This window comes from Accipiter gentilis, chromosome 29 (assembly GCF_929443795.1).
Source record: "Accipiter gentilis chromosome 29, bAccGen1.1, whole genome shotgun sequence".
In the NCBI taxonomy this organism is placed as follows: domain Eukaryota; kingdom Metazoa; phylum Chordata; class Aves; order Accipitriformes; family Accipitridae; genus Astur; species Astur gentilis.
The window spans coordinates 7,872,053-7,897,569 of record NC_064908.1 but is presented as its reverse complement, the minus strand read 5'-3'; the positions used below and the strand labels follow the sequence as shown (position 1 = coordinate 7,897,569).

The following is a 25,517-nucleotide window of genomic DNA, read 5'->3' as shown; positions in this document are numbered from 1 at the left end:
CATGAACCACACCACCAAGCCATTACTGCTCACAGCACAGCCAGTCAGAGCACCACTGAGCCCAGGAGCTCTTGAGCGGGTGGCCATGCATGTGATGAGTTTGTCAGGTCATGGAAAGCTGACCATAAGAAATACCAGCAAGTCTGTGTAAACAAGCGGTGTCCAGCCTGTTTTGACCTAGGTAAGACCACGCATTCATGGATGCTTTCAGCCCAGAGGGGAAGAGAATAATGCTGCCTCCTGCTGCAGGTCTCCAGTAAAGGTCGCAGCTGATCCTAGAGCCAATATTTCACGACCTCTTTCTCTGCCAGATGTCAAGCAGCAGGAACTTGCCTCCCCGGTGAGGGTCTGCTCTGGGACCAGGCTCTGTACAGGCAAGTCCTCTGCCCCAGTGGTGCTGGAAGAGCTGCTTAGAAAACAGGAAACCACTTGACCAGGAAAGAGCAGTGAAATGTTCCCTTATTCTGCAATGTTTGTTGTTTTAGGCTCTCCCAGCCAAGCGGCTTAAGCTGAATGGCAGCCCAGCTGATCCCCCCGAGCCTTGGGGCAGTCCCTCCTGGACCCTGCAGCCAGCCCAACCCAGCTGCACCACCCATGGGAGAAGCAGGACAGCGTGGCTTCACAGCCCAAATGCCAAACTCACTGCTAATGACAGCCCAGGGAGGGATGAGGAGGGCCAGAAAAGCTTGATGCTGTTACCAGCCTGCTCCCTGCTCTCCCTCCCTTCCCTCCAGCAGCAGAGCACCTCTGCTTCCCAGTGCATGGATGGTAAACTGAGGCAGGGCAGGTGTGTCCCAGCACAGAGGTGAAAATAGCTTCTGCCAGTGCTTTGGGTAGGGACCAGCTCTCCAAGTCTGGCATCTGGGAAGGTCTCCAAGCCCCACAGACCCTCCATGTTCCTAAAACCTCAAGCCAGGATGTTCAACTCCATGGACACATCATCGCAGACCACCAGACAGGCAAGGCTGCTCTGTGTCACTCTACCAATGAATGGTCACCCCATCCTACGTCAAGAAGCAGAGTCTGTGGCTGAAGGGAAAGATGCTTCATGGGAATCTGGAGCAAAACTGTCAGCAAGCAATGGTGGAGGGTGCTGATCCTGCATCCCTATTCAACAGCCTCACCTCTGCTCCAGAATTGCAGCACCCGCCTGGTGAGGCCAAGCTTGTGCCAGCAAAGCCTTTAGCAACCACCAGCCGTGAGACCCGCACCCATGGCCAAGATGTGTCCCAAGAAGCAGCTTCCGCTGCGATGGGTGAATGCCACCTACGGCAGCACCCCAGAGAGCAGCCAGGCTGCAGCTTTGCCAGCCCCAAACATGCATCAGCCTGGGGAGGGTGGTCTTGGGGTGGGCCTGCAGTTGTTCCGGCGGAATAGAGCTGGGGTGGGGGTCCCTCAGTGGCTCCTGTGAAGAAGCAGAGCTGCCTTCTTTTGGGGGCTGGACCCAGAAAGCAGCAGGCACTGCTGACAGCCAAAGAGATGGGCTTGTGTTGTGTTTGGCTCTGGGTGCTGCAGGAGATGCCAGGGAGAAGCCGAGGAGCTGCAGAAGCAGGCACTGCCAAAGTTCAGCCTTGCTGCGGGGAGGGGAGCACCCTTGGGTGCCATGCTGCAGCTCCCCAGCACCGCCACTCTGCAAGGAGAGCCACAGGCAGACGTTGATCCCTCTGCTGAAGGACTAGCTCTGTCCTTGCACAGCCCCATCCTGCACCTGTCCCGACACCCGGGGACCCTCCATATCACAGCTACAGGGACACATGCAAAAAGCCTCAGCTGGCACAGCCTCCAGGGTCCCGTGCTTGCAGGGCAAGCTGGTTGGCAGCTCTGTACAGGGACGTTGGCGTAGCTGCAGGCAGTGGTCTGCTCGCAGGGGATGTGTGAGAGGGAAAGCAGCCAGGCAGCAAGATGGGACAATGCCCTGCCTTAGCCCTGAGCTGCCAGGCAGGCCTCCCACCCAGGGGCATGGAGGATGGGCAGGCCTTGTGTTTACTCCTCCAAAAAAAGAGGTCTTCCTCCCAAAACCAAAACCTTTTGTGTGCAAATGCAGTCGTCTGGCAGGTTTGTTTTTATACAGGAAACTTTGAACCAGGGGCTGGGGCTGGTTTCATTTTGAGGTGAGTTTTTCAGTTCATGGCGGTATTTGGAAACTGAGCCACTTTCCAGATTTGGAGGCTGTGTTTTCACATAGCTGCTGAGCATGGCAGCAGTGCCCAGGGCTTTCTCCTCTCCCTGCCACGCAGGCAGACTGGTTTGGACTGAGCCAGCACCTCCTTCCCTCTCCCTTTTCTCTGCAGAGTGCTTTGCCCAGCCAAGCTCGGGGGGCAGGCAGAGGGGAGCTGCCAGCAGGAATGGGTGCCTGTGCTGGGAAGCCTGAACTCCCTGAGTGGCAGCTGAAATGTGTGTGACCCTTCTGGGATTGGAAGGGGTCCGATATAGAAGTCCCCCTTCCATGCACCGCACAGCAGATGCAGGAACCCGCTGCTCCCACATGGGGCTAAGCCGGGCTAATCCTGCCAGCCTTTTGCAAGGGGACCAGAAACATGAGCTCCAGGCCTTGTTTTCAGCTAGGACTGCAGAAGACAGGAGTCCTCACACTCACTTGCCCTTGCTCTTGCACCTCCTCTTGCCGCATCCATCAAGAAGGGAGAGTGGGTGCCCTGGGACGTTGCTCCCATGGTCCCAGCTTTCCTCTGAACCCACTGGCAAGACCCTTCTCCTTGCCCCCAGGGGCCAGCTGGCCACCTGCTCACCAGGGTGAGAAGTGCCATCCTGGACAAGCTCTTGGGATGTTCTGCACCTTCTGAGCCAACCCAATGGCTCCTCTCCATCTCCCCCTTGATGTGGGGCTGAGAGGGACCAGGATGCTCTCACTCCGGGATGGTGGCTGGTCTGATGGGGCTCAGAGCAGCAAAGCCTTTAGCAATCACAGCCCACAGACACCTTCAGGGCTGGAGCGTGGGTCTGGGTGTCTGCGCTGGCTCCATCACAGCCTTGGGGCTCTCCCATCTCCTTTGCAACAGCAGCATGAAGGGATGTTCACCATCTCCATGGATCCCATCACAGGGTGCCCCCAGCACCCAGGCTGGCCCCGCAGCACATGGTGCAAACCCAGGTGAGGTGCAGGGGGACGTGAGCTGTGCCCAGCCTGCGGCACAGCACGCATCTCCTGCCCTCCCTGGTGTGCAGACCCCTGCTGTCACAGGGCTGCGGGAGACATGTCTATCCAGTTGATCCCTCCTCCCTGGCATCCTGCAGCTGAGACGCTGGGCGAGCCCAGGCGGGCCTTCCCACGGGACCAGCCCAGACTTGAGCGTCAGGGCTGTGCACAAGCAGGAGTAAACGGCAAGCAAGCGTGAGTGCGCCAAGTTGACACTGCATGCACCAGGCTCACGGGGACAGGCTGTGGACCACGCTGGGAATATCCACCAGGAGAGGTACTGGTCCCACTCCTTGCCCTACTTTCTCTTCCCACTGGTGCGGTCAAAGCTGGGGTGCATGTGGTGGGGAAAGAAGCGCAGACCCTCCTGTGCTCTGGCATGGTGTGGGCAAACTCCATCCCATGGCCCCCGGGCAGGCAGCAGGGGATGGGCAGCCTCCATGCCTAGCTGTGACAGAAGTGGAGCTTGGCATTACGCAGCTGTGCCTGTGCAGGGGGGATCTTGTGCACAGGCTCCGCAGCATGGTGAGGCATGGGTGGGCACCAGGAGATGCTTCATGGCTACTTCTTGGCTCCATGAACGTGGCATCCTGGCAGCACAGGGAATCTTTGCTCAGGGCGGGAGCAGAGCCCCGCAGGGCTCCGCAGGCTGTTGGCAATGGGGTGGGTGGTTTGGGGGCCATCTGGGTGCTGCCCTAGCGCTGCTTGCAGTAGCTGTGGGGCAGGCACTCTCCAGGCTGCCATCAGCCCTCCTTACCTGGTGCCTCTTGCCCCAGCCAGAGGAAGGGGACTCCTGAGCCTGCTCAGCCCCAAGGGCGGCACCCACATCCCAGAGGGGGGCAGAGCAGGTCTGCCCGGCTCTACCGGCTGTGGGCGTGCTCTGAGTCACCCACAACCCTGCACTTCCCAGGTCTGCAGGTGCCTGGTTTGCACCCGCAGGCACCCTAGGCTTTGCTGCCAGGTTTCCAGTAGCAAGCGGGGGGAGCACAGAGCATCACCCAAGCACTGGCGTCACTCCTGCAACTCCTGGCCATCCCACACATTGGCCAGCATGGCTGTGCCTGCCATGGGCACAGCTCTGCCCTGCAGAAGGGGTGAGGTCCCTCACTGCCTGCCTGCCCTCCCCTCTGTGCAAAATGGGAAGAGCTCCAAGGTTTGAAAACGCAGAGCAGGAGGCAGGCAGCAGTGCTGGCAGGGCTCCATGTGGAAATGACTAAACACTTGCAAGGGGTTGAAGGAAGAGCATCCCAGTGCTCTAGGGTTTAGGGTTGGAGAACGGTGGCATGTGAACCTTGTAAAGAGAGAGGTCCCAGAGGCACCTGCATCCTCTGCAGGCTCTGCCCCAGGAACAGCCTGTTCCCCTTGTTCCTCCCTCACAGCCCCAGGCAGCACTCAGCACCTCAGAGGTGGTAGAGGGGAGAAACCATGGCCTGGAGCAGTTCACAGTACTGGTGGGCACAAGGAGAGACAGGACTGGGGGGACAGGGACCAGAGGGATGTTGCTGCTGGGACAAGGCAGGACAGGAGCCCCAGAGCTGCTCCCAGCCCAATCCCAGTGGCACCAGTGCCCCATATCATGGAGCCCCTGGACAACACATTGTCGCAGGATGTCAGGTTGGATGCAAGGGGTCCTGCCCAGAGAGAGGTGGCAGAGCTCCCAGGGACACAGCAGGGCTGCATGTCCCGACATGGGTACAGGCTCCTCCGTGCAGTGACAGCATTGCTCATGGCATAGTGCAGGGCCATGGCTGTGCCCTCTCTGGGTGGCAGTCTGAGTATCTCGGAGAGAGGCAGTGTCCTTACCAACATGCTGTCCCCTTGCAGCAGTGTGCAGGGACCCTGCCGGGCTCTGCCTGTGCCCAGCCTTGGGAACATTGCCCACTGGCTGTCACCACGCACAGACCCTGTGACACTGGGGATGCTTGGGTGCTGCAGGCATGCACTCTGCTGCCCACTCTGCTCATCCTCACCCCAGCTGGTGCTTCCAGGGAGGTCCCCTACTTCCCCCCAGTGTGGAGGACCATGCTCAGGTCTGCGATATACCTCAGTGGGGACAAACCCTGTGCCACCAGCTCCGTGCCCAGGGTACCTGGTGTAAGGGCCAGTGCATGTTGTACAAAGGCAAACTAGGGGTAGACTCTGTTCTGGTCTGAGGTTGGCACTGCCTAGGACGACTGCCTGAAGCCTTTGCCAGACAGGGCCTTTGCCACTGCACTGTGGCTACTGTCCCTCAGCATAAGCAAGACCTGACACCGCAATGATGGGCATGCTGTCAGAGGTCCCCTTTCCCATCTCTGCTCTAGACTGGATGATCCCACTGGGGCCTGGGGCAAGAGCAATCTCCCAGCCTAAGGCTCTCCCCTTGCAGGAGGGAGTGGCTCGGCTTTACAGACCCTTTGGTCCCACCCCAGCTCTGGCCAGCATAACTTTCGAGCATTCATGGTCGGCAGGGCATCCCCCATCCCCCTGCTCCTTGTGGTAGCCTTTGCTGCTTCACGGAAAATGTGATGACTCGGCAGCCCCTGAGTTTCCAGGCCTGGTTCCAGCTGCTGGGTGGAGAAACCTTCTGCAGTTGTTTTTGGGTCTGGCACAACCAAAGGCTTCACTGTCGGGGGGACCAGAGGGGAGATCTGGCATCCCCAGCTGAAGGCAGGCTCTGTCTCTGTCCTTGCCTGTGGTGGCACAGTGTCAGTGGGGTGGCTGCAGGGAGGGCAGTGCTGGGATGTAATGAGCAGCTTCTTCTGTCCAGTATGGGAGGCTGCTGAGTCCTGCGGCGCCAGGGACAGGGCCTGGGTTTGGCTCCCACCAGCGCTTTGGGCTGTTTCCACTGCAGGCACAGCCCAAACTCCCTGTGCTGAAGCAGCACAACTGCTGGGTCCCCAGGTTTAAATCAGTGGGGCTGGTATGGACGTGTCCTCATGGCCAGTGGGGTGCCAGATCTGCATGCCCTGTGACAGGCCACCAGCAGCATGCAGAGGCTGGGAAAGCTGCTGGGACACCTCCGGGTGCATGCCCAGGGTCAGTCCCATCCCGGTGGGCAGCAAGGCCTGGTGCTGAGGCTTCCCCCACAGCCCGTCCTCGTGCTGGGTGGGGGGTCACCTCTCCTCCTGGATGGGGAGGTGAGGGGCAGTGGCACAGCATGGCAGGGAGCTCTGGGGGGTCAGAGGCACTGTGCTCCAGGAGTCCCTGCTAGGCTTCCCATCCCAGAGACCAAGGAGAGACAGACAGACCCTTTGGTCCCGGGGCAAGGCAATGCCTGGAGAAACTTCCTTGGTGGTGGATTTGTATCCCCACGCAGGGCTGTGGCAGCAGAATTTGTTTTCCAAGAAGCTCTTGAGATGCCACATCCCACCTGCCTCCCTTGCAACTCCATCCCACTGAGTCGGGGTAACTGGAGATGGAGATGACCAGCTTTGCAGAGAGGCTGGTGGCAGGAGTGTTGAGGATGCAGGCAGGCAGGTGTAGCAAGTACGTGCGGGCTCAGCTGTTCCCCAGCTGGGTAGGGCAGACTCAGCCCAGCTGGAGTTTCCCAGGACTCCAGTGGGTGGGTTCATCCTCTTGCTGGCCTGGAGCTGCTCTTTGGTGTGCTTTGAAGCTGCAGGAGCCCCACCTTGACTCTGTAGCCTGGGAAAATCTCCTGTCTATCCCACTGCAGAGGACACTGCCTCCTGTCACCTGCCTCAGACACTGGGGGATGCAAAATCTCTTCCCAGGTATTTTCTTGATAATCAAGGGTCCCTCCTGCCCCACCCCCCAGATCACAATTCCCAGTCCACCAAGGCCCTCCATCCTAACCTCCTACCCCTGCTTCACCAGCCAGGGTCTCTTCCAGTTCAGCTCTGCCATCGTCTGCCATGCTCCAGGGATCCCACGTGGTCCCATCTGCCCTAGCCTCCCCTGCCTGCTCTGTCTCTGTCCCAGCCATCCTGACTGTCCAGGCTGCTCATGGCAGTGAACAGCCCCATACTCCCCATCCAATGTGGGGTCACCTCTCCCTGCGCTGCCATGGCAGGCCGCATTGCCTGACAGCCTGCACCCTGCCACGGACCCACATGGAGACATCCACCGAAAACCTCTTCGCAAACGCATTTGTGGACTAGCCAGCTGTAACCCCCCAGATCCCACCCTGGGCCCTGGGTAAACCTGGCAAGCCCTCACTGCAGCAGGGAGCTCCAGCTTTCTCCCAGCTGGCTGCAGCCGCCCAGGTCTGGAAAGGGGTCTTTTAAAACAGTCCCCAGCCCACTGGAGACAGCAGCAGCCAGCCCCAAACCTTCCTCAGCCTCAGCTCGGGGAGGGCGACTCCCTCCCCAATCATCTGTGTCTGGAGGACGTTACCTCCAGTATCCATGAGCACCCACCTTTCACTCAGCTCCTGGGGGGATGGCGAGCCCCTGGTCATGCTGACATCTGGCAGGAGGGATGGGTGTCCTCAGCTGTCTGTGGCACTGGTTGAAGGGCCATCCCCATCATCCCAGGTGCTGGTGGACCTCAGTCGCAAGTGCTTATTAGGGGATCCCTAAAAGCCAGAGCTTTTACCCTGGGTCTCCATCACTTAGGCAGATACACCACTTGCATTTCTGACATGCAGGCCTCCCCAGAGCTGCCAGTATTAAGGATTAAAAAGCTTGCCTGCACTGGAGCCAAGGTATTGCCTTCTGCTTCCACCCTGATCTCCATGTCCAGGGTGCAGGGGAAGGGCAGGTCTGGGGACAGAGTGACTCAAAGGGCCTCTGGTTGTTGAGCTCTGTGTTGGGGCCATGTCTAAGTCCGTAACAGAGGAGACAAAGGTGACAAATAAGCCCTCACTGCTGGGCTGAGCAGCAGAGCCAGGGCTCCTTTACCCTCAGCTCACTCCAGGCAGGGGACTAGACCTCTGCAGAGACGTGACTGTGACCACGGACCAGGACTCCTGACACCAGTCCCATTTGGCCAGGACCCGGGGAATTAACTGTCTCCCGTGCAAAGGGAAGGGGACTTATGTGCTCCATCCCCTTTCCCAGCTGGCCCCATCAGCCTGGGTGCTGTCAGGAGGTTTGGGGGATGGACCTGGAGTTGGAGATGGGTCCTAGACTAGGGCTCTTGTGTCCTCCTCTCTTCTCAACTATGTGCAGGGGTTAGGGTTTTCCCATGTCTTTGCCCAGGCACTGGGGGCTGATCTGTCTGTCACAGGTCCCACCGGAAAAACCTGTGAGTTTTTGGCGGAGGGAATCTGCTGTCCTGGGGCCAGCTGGGAGATGTGTCCCACTCTGACAGCTCGGTAGCTCACAGCAATAAGCAGAGCTCAAATAGCCCCCCTTGGTGGCCATGCTGGCTACTGGGACGGACTCCCACAGCCACACAGGCTGTGCTGGCTTCCGGGATAGATGCATCACTGAACCTTTTCCAGCACTGTCCCAGATCTCCAGCGCTGATGTGAAGCTAATGGCATCTCCGCTCTGAATCAGAGCTGGCATCCTGCCACGCATTGCACAGACACAGCACAGCACCACACAACGCATGGCCCTGCACACAGCTCAGGGGGCACAGTGTGCTCCCCATGGCAGCACCATAGAGTACAACTCCTACAACCCATAAGCAGACAGGGCACAGCTCAGACCCAGCCAACCCCTCAAATGGGCAAAGGACGGTCCAGGCATCTTTGCACCTGTAGGATGCAGTGCACAGGAACCTCTCACAATACGTGCACACACCCCCAGCTCCGATCTGCCTGCCCCTGTGCCGTGGGCATCACACAGAGGCACACGTCTCCCTCCTTGCCCAGCGTGATCAAACTTCCCACTCCCCATCAGCACCCCGTGCAGAAATGCATTCATACAGAGCTAAAGGGTGCACAAACATGCCACGCACAAAGACAGCCGCAAGGTGCACAGCACCCCGGATCACACGCGTGCCAAGTCTTCCTCCCGCATCCAAGCCCAGCTGCCAGAGCCTGCGGTCCGCCCTTCCTCCCCTTGCTGGGGGCTGGTTTCGGCACTCCCTTCCAGCTCAGAGCCGCCATCTGTCCTGTCCTGTCTCCTCCCCTCTCCTCCCCTCTCGGCACCAACTCCCACAACTCTGCAGAACTCCTTCTGATGGCCAGACCGGGCTCCAGCCGTGCAGAGACCCAGCCACAGCGAGAGCCCCCCCTCCAAGCCCCCCGGCAAGCAGCTCTCTGGCCGCAGCACGCACACACAAGGACAGCTGCAGAGTCACCGCAGAGGGACACAGGTCCGCGGGAACAATAGCAAATGCACACAGCGAGAGGCACACAAACACACTGGACTTCTCCCAGCCCGGAGGCGCGCTCTGCTCCTGCCCAAGTACAGCTGGCAGGGCTGATGTGCAACGCACTGGCATACAACTCCGGACCCCACTGATGTCATCCTGTCACCAGCGCTTGGAAAGCATGTGGGGACACAGCCCTTTGCTGCCATGGGAGAAGGGGCTGGCTGGGGACAGCCACTGCTAAGGAGCTACCCCCCACCCCCAACTTGTCATCCCTCTAATCTGCAGCCACCCTGGTCCCAATGAGACCACCGCTGCTGCTGCTGCTGCTGCTGCTGCTGCTGCTGCTGCTTGTCCTGTGGGTGCCGCAGCTCCTGGGAACCCTGGCAGAGGTAAGCCCTTGTCTCTTCAACCCCCCCGTTTGTCGATGCAGGATCTTGGCTGCAGGCTCACTGGCAGCAAGGGGCTTTGCATAGTCCTACCCCGCTGAGGAATGACGGCATATTTCTGGGCTGCCTCTCCAGCCATGCAGCTGCACCAAATTAGCAACGTTTGCAATTCCAAGCTGGCTCTTTCCTCCTCTACCCACCCCCACCCCCCCATGCCCTCCCACCCCAGCAACTGAGATCGGAGCGTGTTACTGCTGTCATGGCTGCACAGCTCCTCGCCCCAGGAATCAGCTGGCTGCTACTCCCAGGGGTCCGGAGCCCCTTTGCTCCCCTCCACACATGCACTCCCTAAAGCACCGCAGTTGGTGGGGGAGCCAGCAATGAGTCAGCCAGCAGAGCCGAGGGGGAAATAACTAAAGAAAGATGATTGCTCCTCTGAGGCTTGTTGCGGGACAGGGAGTGGGCAGAGATATTTCCTTTAATGTGGAGGGAACTAGCCTCAACCTAAAGCAGGGCACACCCTGCTCGCGAGCAGACTGTGGGGAGACGGGTGTCCCACGAGCGTGCTCAGCACTCGCTGTGGTGTGGAGGGTGCTGGATGCTCTGGAGCTCTCAGGCCAAGCCTTCTCTTTGCAGCCTGTGGGGGATGGCAGCTGGACTGAGGTCTGGGGTCCCTCCATCGTCCCCCCATCATCGCGGGAAAGGCAGTGCCTGTAGAGGGAATGAGATTGCTAGGGCCTGTCCAGAGCTCCCTCCCTCCCCAAATCTTCCCCTTGTGCCCTGGCTGTTTTGGTAGGATGTCTTCCCCTGTGGGCATGGCCCCATGTTGGTTTGCAGTCCCAGCAGCCATGCGAAAGGCCAGGGCAGTCCACAAGCTACGTCTGCTGAGTCTGTCTCCCTGCCTCGGCTAGGGAAGGGCGACATAAGGAGTGACGTGGGCTCTCCTGGGAAAAGGGGTCACAGTCCCCAGAGGGTCGCAGACCCCAGATGCCATGGGGGGCTGGGACCTGTGCCTGGCCAGCCTGACCCCTGGCCTGGCACAGGACACCTCTCCCAGGTGTTGGTCTCAGCTCAGACCACTTCACCTTGTCCCTCTCTTACTTGACACCTTCAATCCCCCAGGGCGAGGGGTGCAACCAGACAGCACGGGCAGGGTTGGAGGGACAGGATGCACGCAGTGATAGAGGTAAGTCAAAACAAAGAGTTTCTCAGGCTGCAGAGAGTGGTCTTGATGCCCAGGAGCAGAGAGATGAGTGGATGTGCTGGGCCAGAACTCTTGGGGTTAAGAGTAGCTTTGTAAATACTCCACTTTAGACTTACAGCAGGCCGCAGATCATGGCCAGGGAAGGGGAGGGAGTCAGCCCCATCTCGTCCAGCAACCAGCCTTATGGGGGCTGTGTGAGAGACAGACAAGGATCCAAGCTCTCTCCTTCCCACGAAGCATCAAGTGGGCTCAGCAGCAGCACAGCCATAGGTGCCCTGCACAGAGCCCCTGCACGTGGCTGGGCAGGATCGTACTCCATGGGGCAGCCCCATGGCTGTGCTGAGCTGACTGGGAAGCAGCACAGCTGCATTCACACTGCAGCTAGCAAGTGCTACTGTGTGCTTGGAGCCAGTGCAATGCCCGCACGGCTCTGGCCCATGCCAGTGAAAACTCTCCTAGATGATCTGCAGGCACCAGTTGGGACATGGGGTGTACCTGGATGTGGCTAGCTGTGATGTGGTTTGTGGAGCTTATCTATGGGTATGTCCGCAGTGTTGTGATCATGGGCCTCAGGGCTGGAGGATGCCTCTGGCCCATTTTAGATATTAGTACATTTGTACTGCAGAGATGAAGATGATGATCATCAAGTGACAGATGGAGGCAAGTGATGCAGTCTGTTGGAAACCTGAGAGAGGCAGACAAACATGGGTGGAGAACTTGTACCTTCATGAGATAAGAAAGAGCCCGCGGTGAAAAAAACATCCCTGTTTGAACTCCATGCAGGGCACAAGCCCGCTGGCTGTCTTCAGGAGGGGATTAGCCATACCCTGTGCTCCATGAGCTGCTGCCACTGGGTCTTTGCTGACAGCAAGGGGAGCCCAGGACAGCTGGCCCAGGTGTAGACACCTGACCCATGGGCATCCAACTACATTCATATAACCTTTCCTGAGCAGTCTGTTCCTAAATCTGCTCTTGATGGCACTGAGAAGGCCTTTCCCAGATGTACTGACTACCTGCTCCTCTTTTGTGTCCATTTAACTTCCTCAATTCCCTTTGCACTCATCTGCTGAGTGAAGCTCTCAGCATGGCAGCAGGCTTCAAACAACAGCATTGCATGAAACAGAAGTTGCATGTAGTTCTGAAACTGTCCGGCTTTGTGGGAAGGCCGCACACAACACTTGAGCAGTCCAAAAGCTGCCCCTGCCCCTGGGGCTCACCTCACACTGCTTCCCTTTTGCTGTATATAGGCAGCCCCTGGGCAGACCTCTGGGGCAATAGCTGTGCTTGTTTAAAGCTTTCTTGCCATGCCAGATCACATGTAAGCCTGTTACAACATGTTGCACATCATAAATTTTAAGTGCTAATTACTACACAAATGTCTTATTAGCACTAGAGCTGTTCTGTTGTTTCCCAAAGGCTGAAAGCAATAGAGAGCTCATGGTTCACAGCAAGGCTGGGGATGGTGAGTGCGTGACAATCTGCTAGTGGAGGCATGGGGAGGCAGAGAGAGAGCCTGCAAGGGTCATGTTGCCAGCTTGGTCCCAACAGACAGGCCCTGTCTGGCTCCTGTTTGTGTAGGTGGTTCCTGAGCAGCTCTAAGGGCAGGGATTCAATAGCAGTTTTGGCCACTGACCCACCAATTAGGCCAAGCCCCGTATGCCACTTCCTTGTCCCCAGACGCTCTTTGTCTGGATGCCACAGCACCGGCCCTGCAGCCACAGTGTGCTGACCTGGCTGCTGCAGCAAGGCCAAGGCAGAGACACACCTCAGCAGGGGGTTGTGCAAATCTGGCCCCACGTTTTCTCCATGTACGCAGTGTCCTGCTCTTCCCATGTCATCTCTGCACTGGGCAGGACAGTGGGGAATCAGTGCCTGGATCCCTCCAAAGCAGCCTTTACCCTCTCCTCTGTCAGAGCCCACACAGAGACAGAGACTATTGCAGGGAGCATAATGGCCCCACTGCCATATCCATCCTGCTCCCTCACTAGCCAGTGTCTTCATCCTGCAAGGTGGACACAGAGCCCTTCAACATCTTATTGGGGGCTCAAACCAACCAAGGTGGTGAGCAATGGATTATACCCAGCCAGGGCAACTTTTCTGCCATAAACCAAGGCTGGCTGGACAAAGCATGTGATGGCCTGAAGCCTCTGGTCTTTTGCCAGTGGAGGAGATGCTGCATGCTTAGGAGCATCTCTTTCATGTGGTGTCTTTGACCCCAGTCCATGGATGTTTCTGAAACTTCTTGTGTTATCCAAAGGCTGTTCAGAGCCCTTGGGGTTGTGGGGGTGACCAAAGTGGGGCAGTGCCCATGGTGGTGGCCTGTGCCAAGGTGTGCAGCGAGGGTGGGTGGGCTGGGGAGCCTGGCCCTGCAGACTGGCCACCCAGCAGCACCACAGCTGTCTGTTAAGGGTTTTGGCTTTGCCTCTGCAGGGACCCTCCTGAACCTCAGCGTGAGTGACCATGGCCGGTCGGACTCCCTCCTTCTGTCCTGGGATGAGCCAGAGGGGGGTGCTGAGGGATATTCGCTCGCCCTCTCCTCCCTGGTGTCAGGCACACCACTGCAGAATGGATCTGCTGGACCCAACATCACCAGCTTCTGGTTCCATGGGCTGACCCCTGGCACGCACTATCAGATTGAGGTGACAGCCATGCTTGCCTGCACGGAGACCACCAGCCAGACAGTCACAGCACAGACAAGTAAGGGGTTCCCCAGGGACTGCAGAGTCAAAGAGTCCCAGTGCTCCTACCAGTGGTCATCACACTGCTTTGGAGGGTGCGAAGTACTGGTCTGTGTGGAGTCCCATGAGTTCATGGGGAGGTCAGGCCTTTCCTCACTTCCACAGGTATCAGGGTCCTTCCCTGGTCCCCAGACCCCCAGGGGTCATTTCCTCATCCATGTGGAGGGAGGGTCCTGTCCCTGCACCTTACATGGGCAGGGTTCACACTGTACCTTCTCCTGCAATAATATAGCTAATGATGGTCCAACCTATGATGAGGACTGCAGAGAGGCAAGGAGTGGAAAATGCCATGCCTGGAGGTCTAGAAAGAGCTACAAGGAAGTAGCATTTACTCCAAGGTTTTGGTGCATCTCTCAATCACTGGTTCACCCACCAAGCCTTGCTCTATGCCATCCCCAATGCCTAGGATGGGGGGAAGGGCTGGTGAGCCCACAGCTCAGGTGAGGATGGAAGCCCTTGCCTGCATGTCTCCAGAAGATCCTTGAGTAAATCAGTGCAGATGAAGGTGGAAAACCTAGAAAAGGAGAGTAGAGATGGAGGGAGGGGCTTGGCCAGCAGAAGGGATGGTGTCAGACAATAGCGGTGGCTGCAGGGAGCAGGGGCTGGCGCTCACAGAAAGGCAGGTGTCAGGACCCAGAGTCAGCAAGAACAGAGGACCTGGCAGCAGCTAAGCTCACAGGTAAGTGCTGATGGATTCACCTTTCTCAGCATGCACATGGTGTGTTGTCCCTGACTGAACCTCCCTGCCCAGTTCAGAGTGACTGTGCAGAGACGGATCCAAAGTGGATGGTGCAGCCCACACAACCTGTGGGAGACTGGTGAGCTGGCAGGGAGGTGATGGGGCTGTGCTTGGGGGATTGGGTCCTGTGAGCTGGCTAGCAGAACCTCACCAGGTGATGGCACTGTCCCACCAGCCCTTGAACAACCTGGCAGGTCGGGCATCCCCAGGCAACCAGCCAACACCATCTGTGCTATGTCCAATGCAGGTCCTTCACCTGTCAGCAACCTGAGCCTGAGCAGCAGCGGGAGCTCTGCCATGCTGCATGCCTCCTGGGCGCACGCCCACGGCCAGCGAGAGGGCTACCGCCTTGCCCTCTACCACAGCGACTCCCAGACGCTTGTGAGAAATGTGTCCATCCTGCCAAACGCCTCCACGTTCCTGTTTGACGGGTTGCTGGCTGGCAGCGAGTATGCCTTGAAGGTCAGCACGCTGGCTGGATCCAGCCTGGCAAGCACAAGTATCCACCAGTGGACAGGTAGGGAGTGATGGGTGTGCCTGGCCAAGAGGGAAGGGGTGGGAGAAAGAGTTTGGCAGGAGGGGTGCAGCACATGTGCCGGCTGGGCTAGCAGAGGCAGGGAGGAGGTCTCCAGGCTCAGGATGGGGACTTTGTGTAGGATGGGGAACAGCTGGGAGTTTTTCACATCCCTGCTGTGACCCCAATGTGCTGGGCCAAGGGGGTTAAACCTTGCACCTCAGACCTGCTTTGCAGGACCCACAGCTTGGGTTTGTACACTCCGTGTGCCCATGGGAGAAGGGCAAGCTGAGGATCCTGGCAAAAGATCTTGGCTGGTGGGAGCTGCAGAAATGTTGCATTACCCAGGCTGCCACCCCCTCTGCCCTGGAGCCTGAAAGAGCATGACAGTATGGAGGGACCTCAAGAGCCTCTCAGCCTGCCTGGGAAGGGACATGGGAGAGATATCCCTCAGCAGACCCCTGCCAGACATTCACCCCCCCATGCCAGCACAGAGAGGAGCCGTGGGCATAGGAGACCCTGGGGAGAGAGGAGGCTCCAGGGAGCCCCAGCCCCAGTGCTGAACCTTGCTGCCTCCTGCTTTTTCCCTCAGCTCCCACCATCCCCACCGAGCTGAGGCTCAGCCCAGGCTCCAGCACCAGCCTCATCGCCTCCTGGATGGGTGCTGTGGGGGCTGCCTGGCTGCACCTTGCACTCCACAACCTCCTCACCCAGACGGTGACCACGACCCTGTCAGCCAGGAGGGGCCTCACCAGCTACACCTTCCAGCATCTCCACCCTGGCACCCAGTACTGGCTGGGGCTCAGCGCCACAGCTGGGCCCTACACCATAGCGGGGCCCAATGCCACTGCTTGGACATGTGAGTATGATTGCCAGGGATGGGGGAGGACCTCGGTGGCCTTGGCTTTATCCCTGCCTCTGGTTCAGCCTCTGAATCCAAAGGTCTCCTGCCAGACCCCCGGGTGCAGAGGGCAATTATTCTGCTTGGACCTGGCTGAAAGCTGCTCTAGGACCCAGCTCTGGGGCACTGCAATAGCGGGGCCAGTAAGTCCCCTGAGCAGGTGAATTCCCAGTGCTGGCCTCCTTCTCCCCAGATTGCACTGGGATCAGCCAGTGGCCTCTCCCTGAGGAGGAGATGGAAGGGTGGCAGTTCCCACTGGTGTTTGTGCAGCTGGGGCTGGGCTCTCATGTGCCTCAGGGCTGTCCAAGGGCAGCAGAGAAAACAGGGGGCAAGGCAATACCAGTTTAGCTGATTTGAACTGGAGGTTTCTGTAGGGAAATGGATCTTTGGTGCTCTTTGATTGCTGTCAAGGCTATATTTTCATAGCTCCTGATAACCTCATCCTGGTCCCTAATATGCCAGGTGCTGTGCAAACACAGCCAAGGAAACCAGTCTCTGGCAGGTCAAGAAATTGAGGATAGGCCTTCCAGACCCCAGCTAGTTGCACCATTCAACTCAACTGCCTCCACCTTCTGGCCTCAGGTTGACAAGGGCCATGAGAGAGGGTGACTTCTACCACTAGAGTCGGGGGTTTGCTGCCGACACTGCAAACAGTTCTGGCCCCAGACTTGCTCTCCCAGATGTTCCCAGGAAAACCAGGGGGAAATGGAGAGGGCAAGCCTAGCCTGGACAGAGCGAGACTCATGCCGAATGACAAGAAAGTGTTGGCCCTCTCTAGTGAGGAGGAACAAATTATGGAGGTGCCAAGCTGCAAAATCAGAGCTATTGTGGCCAGTGACTCATCCTGGCCTTGGGCAGAGACACTGGTCAGGCCTATGCTGCAAGGACCTGGGTGCCACCAGGTGACAAGTCTCCAGCTCTTTCCTGCTCTGCCTGCCAGTCTGGGAAGCCTGCTCACTGCCGACTCTGCAGCTGGGATTTTGGAAGACTTCCACACCCCCAGCTGGTTTGTTTCTGCTATGAAGTGAGTCTGACTCAATCTCTGCTGTCGCTGTCTGCGGCTCTGACCTACCCGACTGAACAGAAGAAGTCCCCAGTGCCAGATGCACAAGCCAGGAGCGTCCAGCCAGGAGTTCGGTCCAGGCCAGTTCCTGGGAATATCAGCAAGCTCATGACAGCTCCTGAATGGAGAGGAGGGGGACTTTTAGGAATTTCCCAGCAGGGCTGCCAGCTTTGTCTGGGCTCTGCTAGACCACGAATGGTTGTGCTAGGGAGTGGAGACAGCATGCTCCAAAAGGATGTCTAAGGCTGGATGTAACCCTGCAGATAAGGAAGCAGGGAATGAGGCTCAGGAGTGTATGGAGTACAGAACACCCCATAATCCTGACACACACAATCCCATTCCCTTCCCTTCCAGACCCCCTGAGCCCTGGCAATGTGACCCTGAGCAGTGCAGAGGAGCAGAGTTCCTTGCAGGCTTGCTGGAGCGCCCCAGCGGGAGAGAGAGACTTCTACCTGGTGACACTGCAGGAGGGAGAGGATGGTGCTCCAACAAGGAACATTTCCGTTGGCGGAGACAACAGTCATGTCACCTTCCATGGGCTGAGCCCTGGGAAGCAATACTCTGTCCAGGTGACGGCAGTGGCTGGGCCTTACCAGGCATCAGCCCGCAGCGCAGCAGCCTGGACACGTAAGCAGAAAGCCCGAGCGTGTCCTTTTGAGGCCATTTCTGCTGCCTGATGGAGGGGCTGATGCCCAGAAGGAAGCTGGTGGGATGGTGAGGGGGATTGCAGCAGGGGCAGAGATGGGTTTGTGCAGTGCAGTGGCAGCTGGTCTCAAGAGCAGGCTGTGGGTCAGAGCAGCAAAATCTGCTGCCCCACAGTTCCTCCTGAGGTTGAACTTGGAGGTCCTTGGCAGACTTGTGTCAGGTAGTGTCAGGCACAAATCAAGACCAGATCCTACTCAGTAACCTTCAGACTCAGTGTTCGGCAGACTTCAGGACAGCTTCCCCTCCCTCTGCTCACAGCAGCTGGTTTGGTGGGTAGTGAAGTACCACCAGTCCCCCTCAGCACAGCATCTCCCTGTGCCCAGTCCCTTCTGAGTGACTTGCAGAGCCACAGTTGGTGCATTCCCAGAGCTGCCACCCTGGGAAGGAAGGAGAGGAGCCTTAAACAGTGGGCAGGCACTCACCCAGCCCATGGGTCCCCAGCAGTAAAAGGCTCTCCCTGCAGCCCTGACTGCCCATGTTTCGGGGGGGGACCACTGCACAGTGTTGTGGGAGCAATCCGGCTGACTGATGCACTGCCTTCCACAGTAACGTGTACAATTCCATCCTTGTCCCTTGCAGAGCCGCTAGCACCACCTGGTGTGAGTCTGTCCAGCCAGGGGAGCCCCTACAGCCTACTAGCCAGCTGGGAGGAGGCAATGGGAGAGGGCTATGTGCTGGCCCTCAGCCCCATGGAGCACCCTGTGAAGAACAGCTCGTTGCTCAAAGGTGTCACCAACTTCACCTACAAGGGCCTCTGCCCTGGGACCCTTTACACATTTGAGGTCAGCACTGTGGCTGGCCCCTACACATCCTCACCCCGGCGCATCACCAACTGGACATGTGAGTGCCACAGCCCTCACCGCAGCCAGCCGTGGGGTTCCCACTGGATCTCGCCCTTCCCCAAGATGTCATGCCTCAGAGCATGTGATAACATGGGTCTTCTGCAGCTTCATGCAATAAAAGGGCAAAAGGCTCGGGAGGAAAGCAGAGGCACTGCTGGATGTGTCTGACCCTGGTCTGTATCCCAATCACCCGGCACAAGGGTCAGCAGAGCGCAGTGCCGTCCTCTTCCTCCCTCAGACCACCCTCCTGTGGCACTGCTCAGGCTGCATCTGCCTTGAACCACCTCTCCACTGCTCTGGTCCAGACCGTCCCACCCACCACATCCTCCAGCACCAGAGCAGTCCTCTTACCATGTCAGTTTGAACACTGGCTGGCCCAGTCCCTGCCAAACTGGTGTGTGGTTTTCAGCAGGGGTGACGGTGGCCTGCACAGACCCTGTGGGTGGCCAGAGCACCTGGATGTGGGTTTTCCCAGGGAAGGGCCTCCAGCCCCAGCACATTTGGCATTGCACTTCTCCCAGTGACCCCAGTCCAGGTGCAGCTGTGAATCTAGACCTTTCCTTTCCTAGATCCTTTGCCCCCAGAGCAGCTGACCCTCAGCAATCAGGGCCACAGCACCTCTCTGCAAGCCTCCTGGAGAGCAGCTCCCGCTGGTAATACTGGCTACACAGGCACCCTCTGGGAAACCAAGTCCCAGGAGCGGGTCAGGAACATGACTCTGGGGACCAACTGGATGAATGTCACCTTTGAGGACCTGGTCCCTGGGCGACAGTATACACTGGAGATGGCTGCTATGGCTGGACCTTACAGATCCCCTGTGCGATCAGCCACAGACTGGACGTGTGAGTGTGATACCCCTACCTCAACTCAATTGCAGATTGCAACCGTGGCCTGCCAACAAGAGCAAAAAGCTCACGGCATGGAAACACGGCAGAGTGTGGACCATGTATGGAGAGGTGGAGGAACTAGGGGCAGGGATGCATAGACAGACAAAGAGTGGAAGGCCAACCAGAGCCACATTCAGCCAGGTTGGAAGTAAAAGGGTCTTCAGTGCAGGAGAAACCCATCACTGAACAGAAAACATTTCCAAATGTCACCCAGCAGGAAAGGTGGGGACCCGCACTCATGTTTGTTGCAGAGCAGAAGCTCAGGCTGTTCTGGGGTTTGATATGCCAGGGCTCATTTCTCACCTGAGCCCACCAGAGACAGGCAGTGGAAGGTCCCCAGGACAAGTGCGTGCAGGCACACACTCCACACTGTGGGAGGTCCACCACAACTGCCTCTTACTGCCTGGATGTCTCTTCTCTCTCAGACCCTCTGGCTCCAGCTGGCGTGACCCTGACCAACACCCGACGCCCGCTGGGACTCTCTGCCTTCTGGGACAAGGCTGTTGGCGATGTGGACCAGTTCCACCTCCAGCTCTACAGCAAGAGCCATCCAGTGCAGAGGAACATCTCAGTGGGGCCAAACACCCACAATTTTACGTTCCTGGGGCTGTCCCCTGGCATTCAGTACTTCCTGAAGGTGACCGTCCTTGCTGGCCCATACAGATCCTCATCACACTTTGCCACCGAGTGGACATGTGAGTGAGAAGTGTCCCCAGTCTCCTGCAGGGTTGGGGCATCCTGGCACTGCCTGCAAGACTGGCAGTGAAGCGGACATATCTGGGCAGAGGGAGGGCTCTGGTGAGACCTGCACGCTTCTTGCCTCTGGGAATTGGAGCACGTGTCATGGTTTAGGTGCTGTGTGGTGGCTTCTGGGCCCCAGAAGACCCTTTTCCCCAGCTCAGGCTTTCCACAGTCAATCTGAACCTTCCACCTAGACCACTCGTGATCTCAAGGCCAGCCTGGGACTGGTGGGAGAGGGATGCGCAAGAGGAAGCACAGAGCCCATATGGGCTTGCTGCTTCCTGTCCATGGAGCAGAGCAGCCCACTGGGGAGCTGAGTGCTCTCTTCTCAGTACAGCACCTGCCTGCTAGCAGTGTCCTGGGGACACACACAGGCAACTTGCATGTCCCCCAGGACGACAGGAGAGCTAGCAGTCAGCTGACACCACTTCTTTAGCCCTGTGCAGAGGTGCAGGCTGTGTCCTGGCTTCTGCATTTGCTTTCCTCCACCATCTCATGAATCTCCATGCTGTGTTTTCCCCTAGATCCACTGTCTCTGGCTAATGTGAGTGTACAGCCTGGCCAGAGACCCCAGGAGCTACATGTGAGCTGGGTGGAGTCAGGCGGTGGCAGAGACCACTTGGTACAGCTCTCAGTGGCTGAGTCCCTATCCATCATCAGGAATGTGTCCGTCCCCCGTGGAGTCACCCAGCTTGACCTGGAGGGCCTGGTGCCAGGGTCCCGATACCGTGTGGAGATAATTTCTCAGGCTGGGCCTCATCGCACCTCCTCTCAGACTGCCATTGGCTACACTGGTAGGAATGCAGCCTCTCTGCACCCATCCCCATCCCTGGTACCCAGCCTGGCTTTGACCTGGCGAGGGGCTGGAGACCAAGACGGAGGGGTCCTAGGGCTGTTCTGCAAGAGAGCTCTGATACCATGTCCCTGCAACCCCACTGGTGCCTGTCTCCTACTCAAGATGCTGGCTTTCTTTTGGGGACCCTCACTCATCCTGAGCCCAGCAGCTCTATGGGGCATGCTGTGAGCCTGCCCCAGCACTTTGGGACAAGGGTGTCTCAGGTCATGGTGATGATGCACCGTTATGACCTGGGACACAGAGAGCAACTTTGATCTGGGAGCAACCCGCTGCTCTCAGCAGTCTTTAGACAGCATAATAGATGCTCACAGTCCTACAGCTCCCAGCTTCATTCCCAAACTAGAGTCAGTCCTGAGCATCCCAGGTTTGTCCCCTGTAACGCTGTTTCTCTCCTGCAGTCCCGCTACCTCCTCTTTCCCTGTCGGCAAGCCCTGTCAGAACTGCCTGGGCTCTGACTGTGCACTGGGAGACTCCTCCTGGGCAGAGGGATAGGTATCTGCTCAGTGTGAACGAGGAGGGCTCTTCTGCACCAAAAAGGAACCTGGAAGCAGCGAAGGACAGCACCAATGTCACCCTGGCACAGCTGGAACCAGGAACTTGCTACCTTGTTGGGATCTGGGCAGTAGCCGGACCCTATCACTCCCTCCCCAAGAACATCACTGGCTGCACAGGTGAGCATCCATACCACCCACGGGTGATTTGGGTGGGAGCACTGCAAGGAGATCCAGAATGGGATGGGGATCAATGTTGGCACCCAGGGAGAGGAGGGCACCCTGGCCTGGTTTCCAGTGATGCTAGCCTGCAGTCATCTCTGGCCTCTTGCGGTCTTGTATCACAAGGGCACAGAGTGCCTAACAGACATGGCTGCATGTTCAGAACTGGATCTTTTTCTCTCTGACTCGTGTGTCTCTTTCCTCACAGTTCCTGCTGCACCGACAAACCTGATCCTTACTAACCCAGGCAGCTCCTCAGAGCTTTACATGTGCTGGAACAAGCCCCCTGGCAGAAGGGACCACTACCGTGTTATTTTGTATAGCCTCAGCAACCAGGGCAGGGATCGGGTCCAGACCTTGAGTCCAGATGCCCAGAACATCACCTGGACTCACTTGGAGGCAGGCAGCAGGTTTGCTGTGCAGGTCACTGCTGTGAAAGGTTCATTTGAAGCCTCTTCCACCAATGTCACCCAATGGACATGTGAGTCTGATGGGTTGGGTTGGACATAGCACTGCACTGTGCCCCAGAGTCTCCATCTGAGCCTTGCAGAGCACCCACCACTACCTTCCCTTTCCCAAACCATCCCCACTGTGCTCCTAGCTTCTACATAGTTGTACCACCTTTCTGTTCACTGTCCTCATTCCTTCCCTGACACAGATCCAATCCCCCCTACCCACCTCAAAGGCTCTGGGTATCATCCCTGCCATGTCCAGCTGCAAGCCCTTGTGATATTGTGCTCAGAGCCACGTGCACTGTCTGCCCATTTGTCCCCATGCTTCTCTCTGGGAGGATCTCTGGTGGCCAGCCTGCCCACCTCCCAGCGGGAGCTGGGGGCTGGAGTCCAGCACTGCCAGTGCACGAGGGACCACTGGGCAGAGCAGCCACCTCATAGCATTGAGCAGCAAGCAGTGGCACACAGGGGCTGACTGTCTCCCTGTTGCTTTCCAGATCCCTTTGCCCCTGCCAACCTCACCCTGGGCAGCCCCTCTGCATCCACGCTGCAGGCCTCCTGGGCAGCAATGGGGCAAGGAGCAGAAGGCTACGTAGTGGATGTCTATGACACAGCCTCCAGCAGTCATGTTGGACACATGGTACTGGGTGGGGATGCCAGGAGTCACATCTTCAGGAACCTGAGCCCTGGCAGCCACTACAGTGTGGCAGTGAGGGCCACAGCTGGGCCCTTCCACACCAGCACCCCCAACGTCACCCACTGCACACGTGAGTATGATGCTCTCCTTGCAGCCCTGTGTCCTCCACCAGATCTCCCCCTTCTGGGTTCAAATCAGAGGCTATACAGGTGCAGCCAGATCCTGTCTTCCTCTCCCACCCGTGCAAGCACCCAGTGCTCATGCCCTGCTGGATGCAACATGGGGAGTCTGTGCATGGCCCTGTGGCCTGGACACCCATGTCCCCGGTAGCCATCCACAGGCATCCACAGGCTCAGGCAGCACCAGGGAGGAGGCAGCTGCCAAAGAATCAAGGGCAAAGCCAGCCCTCAGGACCTTGCAGGGCTGACCCACCTCCTGCAGCACAGGCTTGATACAGATATGGAGCATCTCCTTTCCTTCAGCCCAGGTGTGGTTCCTGGCAGTGACTTGTGTTTCCTCCCCAGGCCCGCTGCCCCCAGCTGCTGTGCACTGGCTGAGCATGGGGCATCCTGACAGGCTGAGCACATCCTGGGGAGCCACAGCTGGGCGGCGGGATGGCTACACACTGACGCTGTACCATGCACAGCTGGGCACCATAGCAGCTACAGCCTCACTCAGGAGAGACACCCACAACTTTACTTTCATGGGCCTGACCCCAGGATATGAGTACTCCCTGGAGGCCAGTGCCACAGCTGGACCATACCAGGCAGCGGCACCCAACATCAGTGGCTGGACATGTGAGTGCCTGGAGGAGTGTCCCCTGCAGAGGGGTGGGAGATGTTGCCCCACTGGGCAGTCCTGAGGAGGGCTGGGAGATTTACAGGGGATCTGGTGCCTTTGGAGATGTGCACACACATGTTCACAGGTGCAACACGCAGCAGTTAGTGCAGGGGCACACTGTCACCCTCATGCACATGGATGTTCAATTGTAGACTTGCACAAGTACATGTTGATGATATGCAGGGTTTCCCAGCTGTGCCCATGTGGGAACATCCCCCTGCCCCTTCAGCTTGTGTACAGAAGCACTCACGCCCTCACTGAGTCTCCAGCAGTTAGAAAACACATTACCATAAAACTTCATGAAATGAATCAGTATAGTACAAAAGGCTAATCCATAGTCCTCCCGGGAGAAGAGGTCTTTGCTCTGGAGATAGACTAGTCCAGCACTTCTCCCCACCCAGAAGGGTTTTAGGGCTGGACACAGTATTGATGCTGTGCCAGCTCTGCCCAAGCAGCTGCAGGCCAGCTGGGTGCTGGAGGACATGTGTTCATGCAGCAGTGGCAAAGGCACTCCAGCTGGGATATGGGATGAGGGTGACCTAGATGAAGAAGGGTTGTCATGTGAGGGACCACAAAGGGTGAGCAGTATTAAAGATGAGGTGGGATGGGGACAGAAAAGAGAAAAGTGAGCAGGAGGAGTATGCCAGAGGGGGTCTATGAGTCCCAGCCCTTAGGGAGCATCTGTCCTGCTGTACAATGTCCCATCAAGTGTCTGTTTCCTTCTGCATGGTCTCCAGTCCCTAACATTAGGTCTGGTAACTCCCCAGGCCCACTGCCCCCAGCTGCCGTGCGATTGCTGAGCATGGGGCACCCCGACAGGCTGAGCGCATCCTGGGGAGCAGCGGCCGGGGGCCGAGACGGCTATGCACTGACCCTGTACCACGCACAGCTGGGCACTGTGGCAGCTATGACCTCGCTTGGGAGAGACACCCACAACTTCACCTTTATGGGACTGGCCCCAGGAAGCAAGTATGTGCTAGAGGTGGTGTCCACGGCTGGGCCCTACCGGACACCTGCAGGGAATGTCAGCAACTGGACATGTGAGTACCCTGTTTTGAAGGTGATGCATGCCTTGCTGGGCAGTCACGAAAGCTCATGGCAAAGGACATGGCCCCAAGGACCTTCGTGGCAGACCCTGAGCCCTGCCTGAACCAAAGGACTTGTCAGTGCCATGGCACTGAGCAGAGCTCTGCCCATCCTCACCATCAGCTCCACTAGCCTGGATTAGTTCAGCTGAAGCTCTGGGGGCTGTGCTTCTGAGGAGAAGCATGGAGGAGGAAGCAGGGGACAGGGGCATTCACTCCCGCCCCACCCCACCTCTAGCTGGCTGGGTGGTCCCTCCTCACCCATCTCGGTGTCTTGCTCCAGCTGGGACAGGGCTGTCTGCTCAGACAGGCACCACTTGAAGCTTGCAGAAGCCGCTTTTACCTGCCTCCAGGCTGGTGGATGCAGCCATCCAGCCAAGACAAAGTGCTCTGTCCTGTATGGTGCATCCCTTCTGATGACACTGCCAAGATACTCAGGCAATGTCCTCAGACCCTTCACTGACATGTCTCCCATCCTGTCTCTCCAGACCCCCTGGCACCCCGTAATGTGTACATGACAAACCAGGGGTATCCCAACAGGCTGAGCACATCCTGGCGAGCTGAACCCCAAGGACAAGACAGTTACAGGCTCCTCCTGTATCACTGGGGATCAGGTATTGTGGCAGCCAATGTATCTGTTGGGAAAGGCACCAGCAAATTCACCTTTTCTGGCCTGGCTCCAGGACACAAATACCTGCTGGAAGTGGTGTCCATGGCAGGGCCCTACGCAGCCTCTGCGGGGAACATCAGCGACTGGACAAGTAAGTGGCAAGAGCTAGAGGTCCTTGCAACATGCATGAGGCTCAGCCTCACCCAGATGGGTAGTTTCAGCACCTCCAGTGATAAGGGACAG

At 57.9% G+C, this 25,517-nt stretch overlaps 1 protein-coding gene across 5 annotated transcripts in view; it reads left to right on the top strand.

Annotated features, from left to right (window-relative positions):
• The first annotated feature begins 3,373 nt into the window (after nt 1-3,373).
• The window catches only part of LOC126052404 (receptor-type tyrosine-protein phosphatase V-like), a 41,416-nt gene continuing 19,272 nt past the window's right edge, over nt 3,374-25,517 (top strand). For 2 of the 5 annotated variants that reach the window (XM_049832997.1, XM_049832998.1), the window contains exons 1-16: nt 9,188-9,750; nt 10,870-10,933; nt 13,382-13,648; nt 14,676-14,945; nt 15,535-15,801; nt 17,261-17,533; nt 18,191-18,451; nt 19,023-19,295; nt 19,766-20,035; nt 20,606-20,875; nt 21,336-21,608; nt 21,859-22,131; nt 22,600-22,869; nt 23,264-23,536; nt 24,347-24,619; nt 25,153-25,425. In XM_049832997.1, coding sequence (XP_049688954.1) covers nt 9,661-9,750; nt 10,870-10,933; nt 13,382-13,648; nt 14,676-14,945; nt 15,535-15,801; nt 17,261-17,533; nt 18,191-18,451; nt 19,023-19,295; nt 19,766-20,035; nt 20,606-20,875; nt 21,336-21,608; nt 21,859-22,131; nt 22,600-22,869; nt 23,264-23,536; nt 24,347-24,619; nt 25,153-25,425 — 3,940 coding nt within the window. In that variant the 5' untranslated portion in view covers nt 9,188-9,660. Of the gene's footprint in view, nt 3,432-9,187; nt 9,751-10,869; nt 10,934-13,381; nt 13,649-14,675; nt 14,946-15,534; nt 15,802-17,260; nt 17,534-18,190; nt 18,452-19,022; nt 19,296-19,765; nt 20,036-20,605; nt 20,876-21,335; nt 21,609-21,858; nt 22,132-22,599; nt 22,870-23,263; nt 23,537-24,346; nt 24,620-25,152; nt 25,426-25,517 lie in introns of those variants that run through there. The other 3 variants (XM_049832995.1, XM_049832999.1, XM_049833000.1) reach the window with 3 other exon arrangements.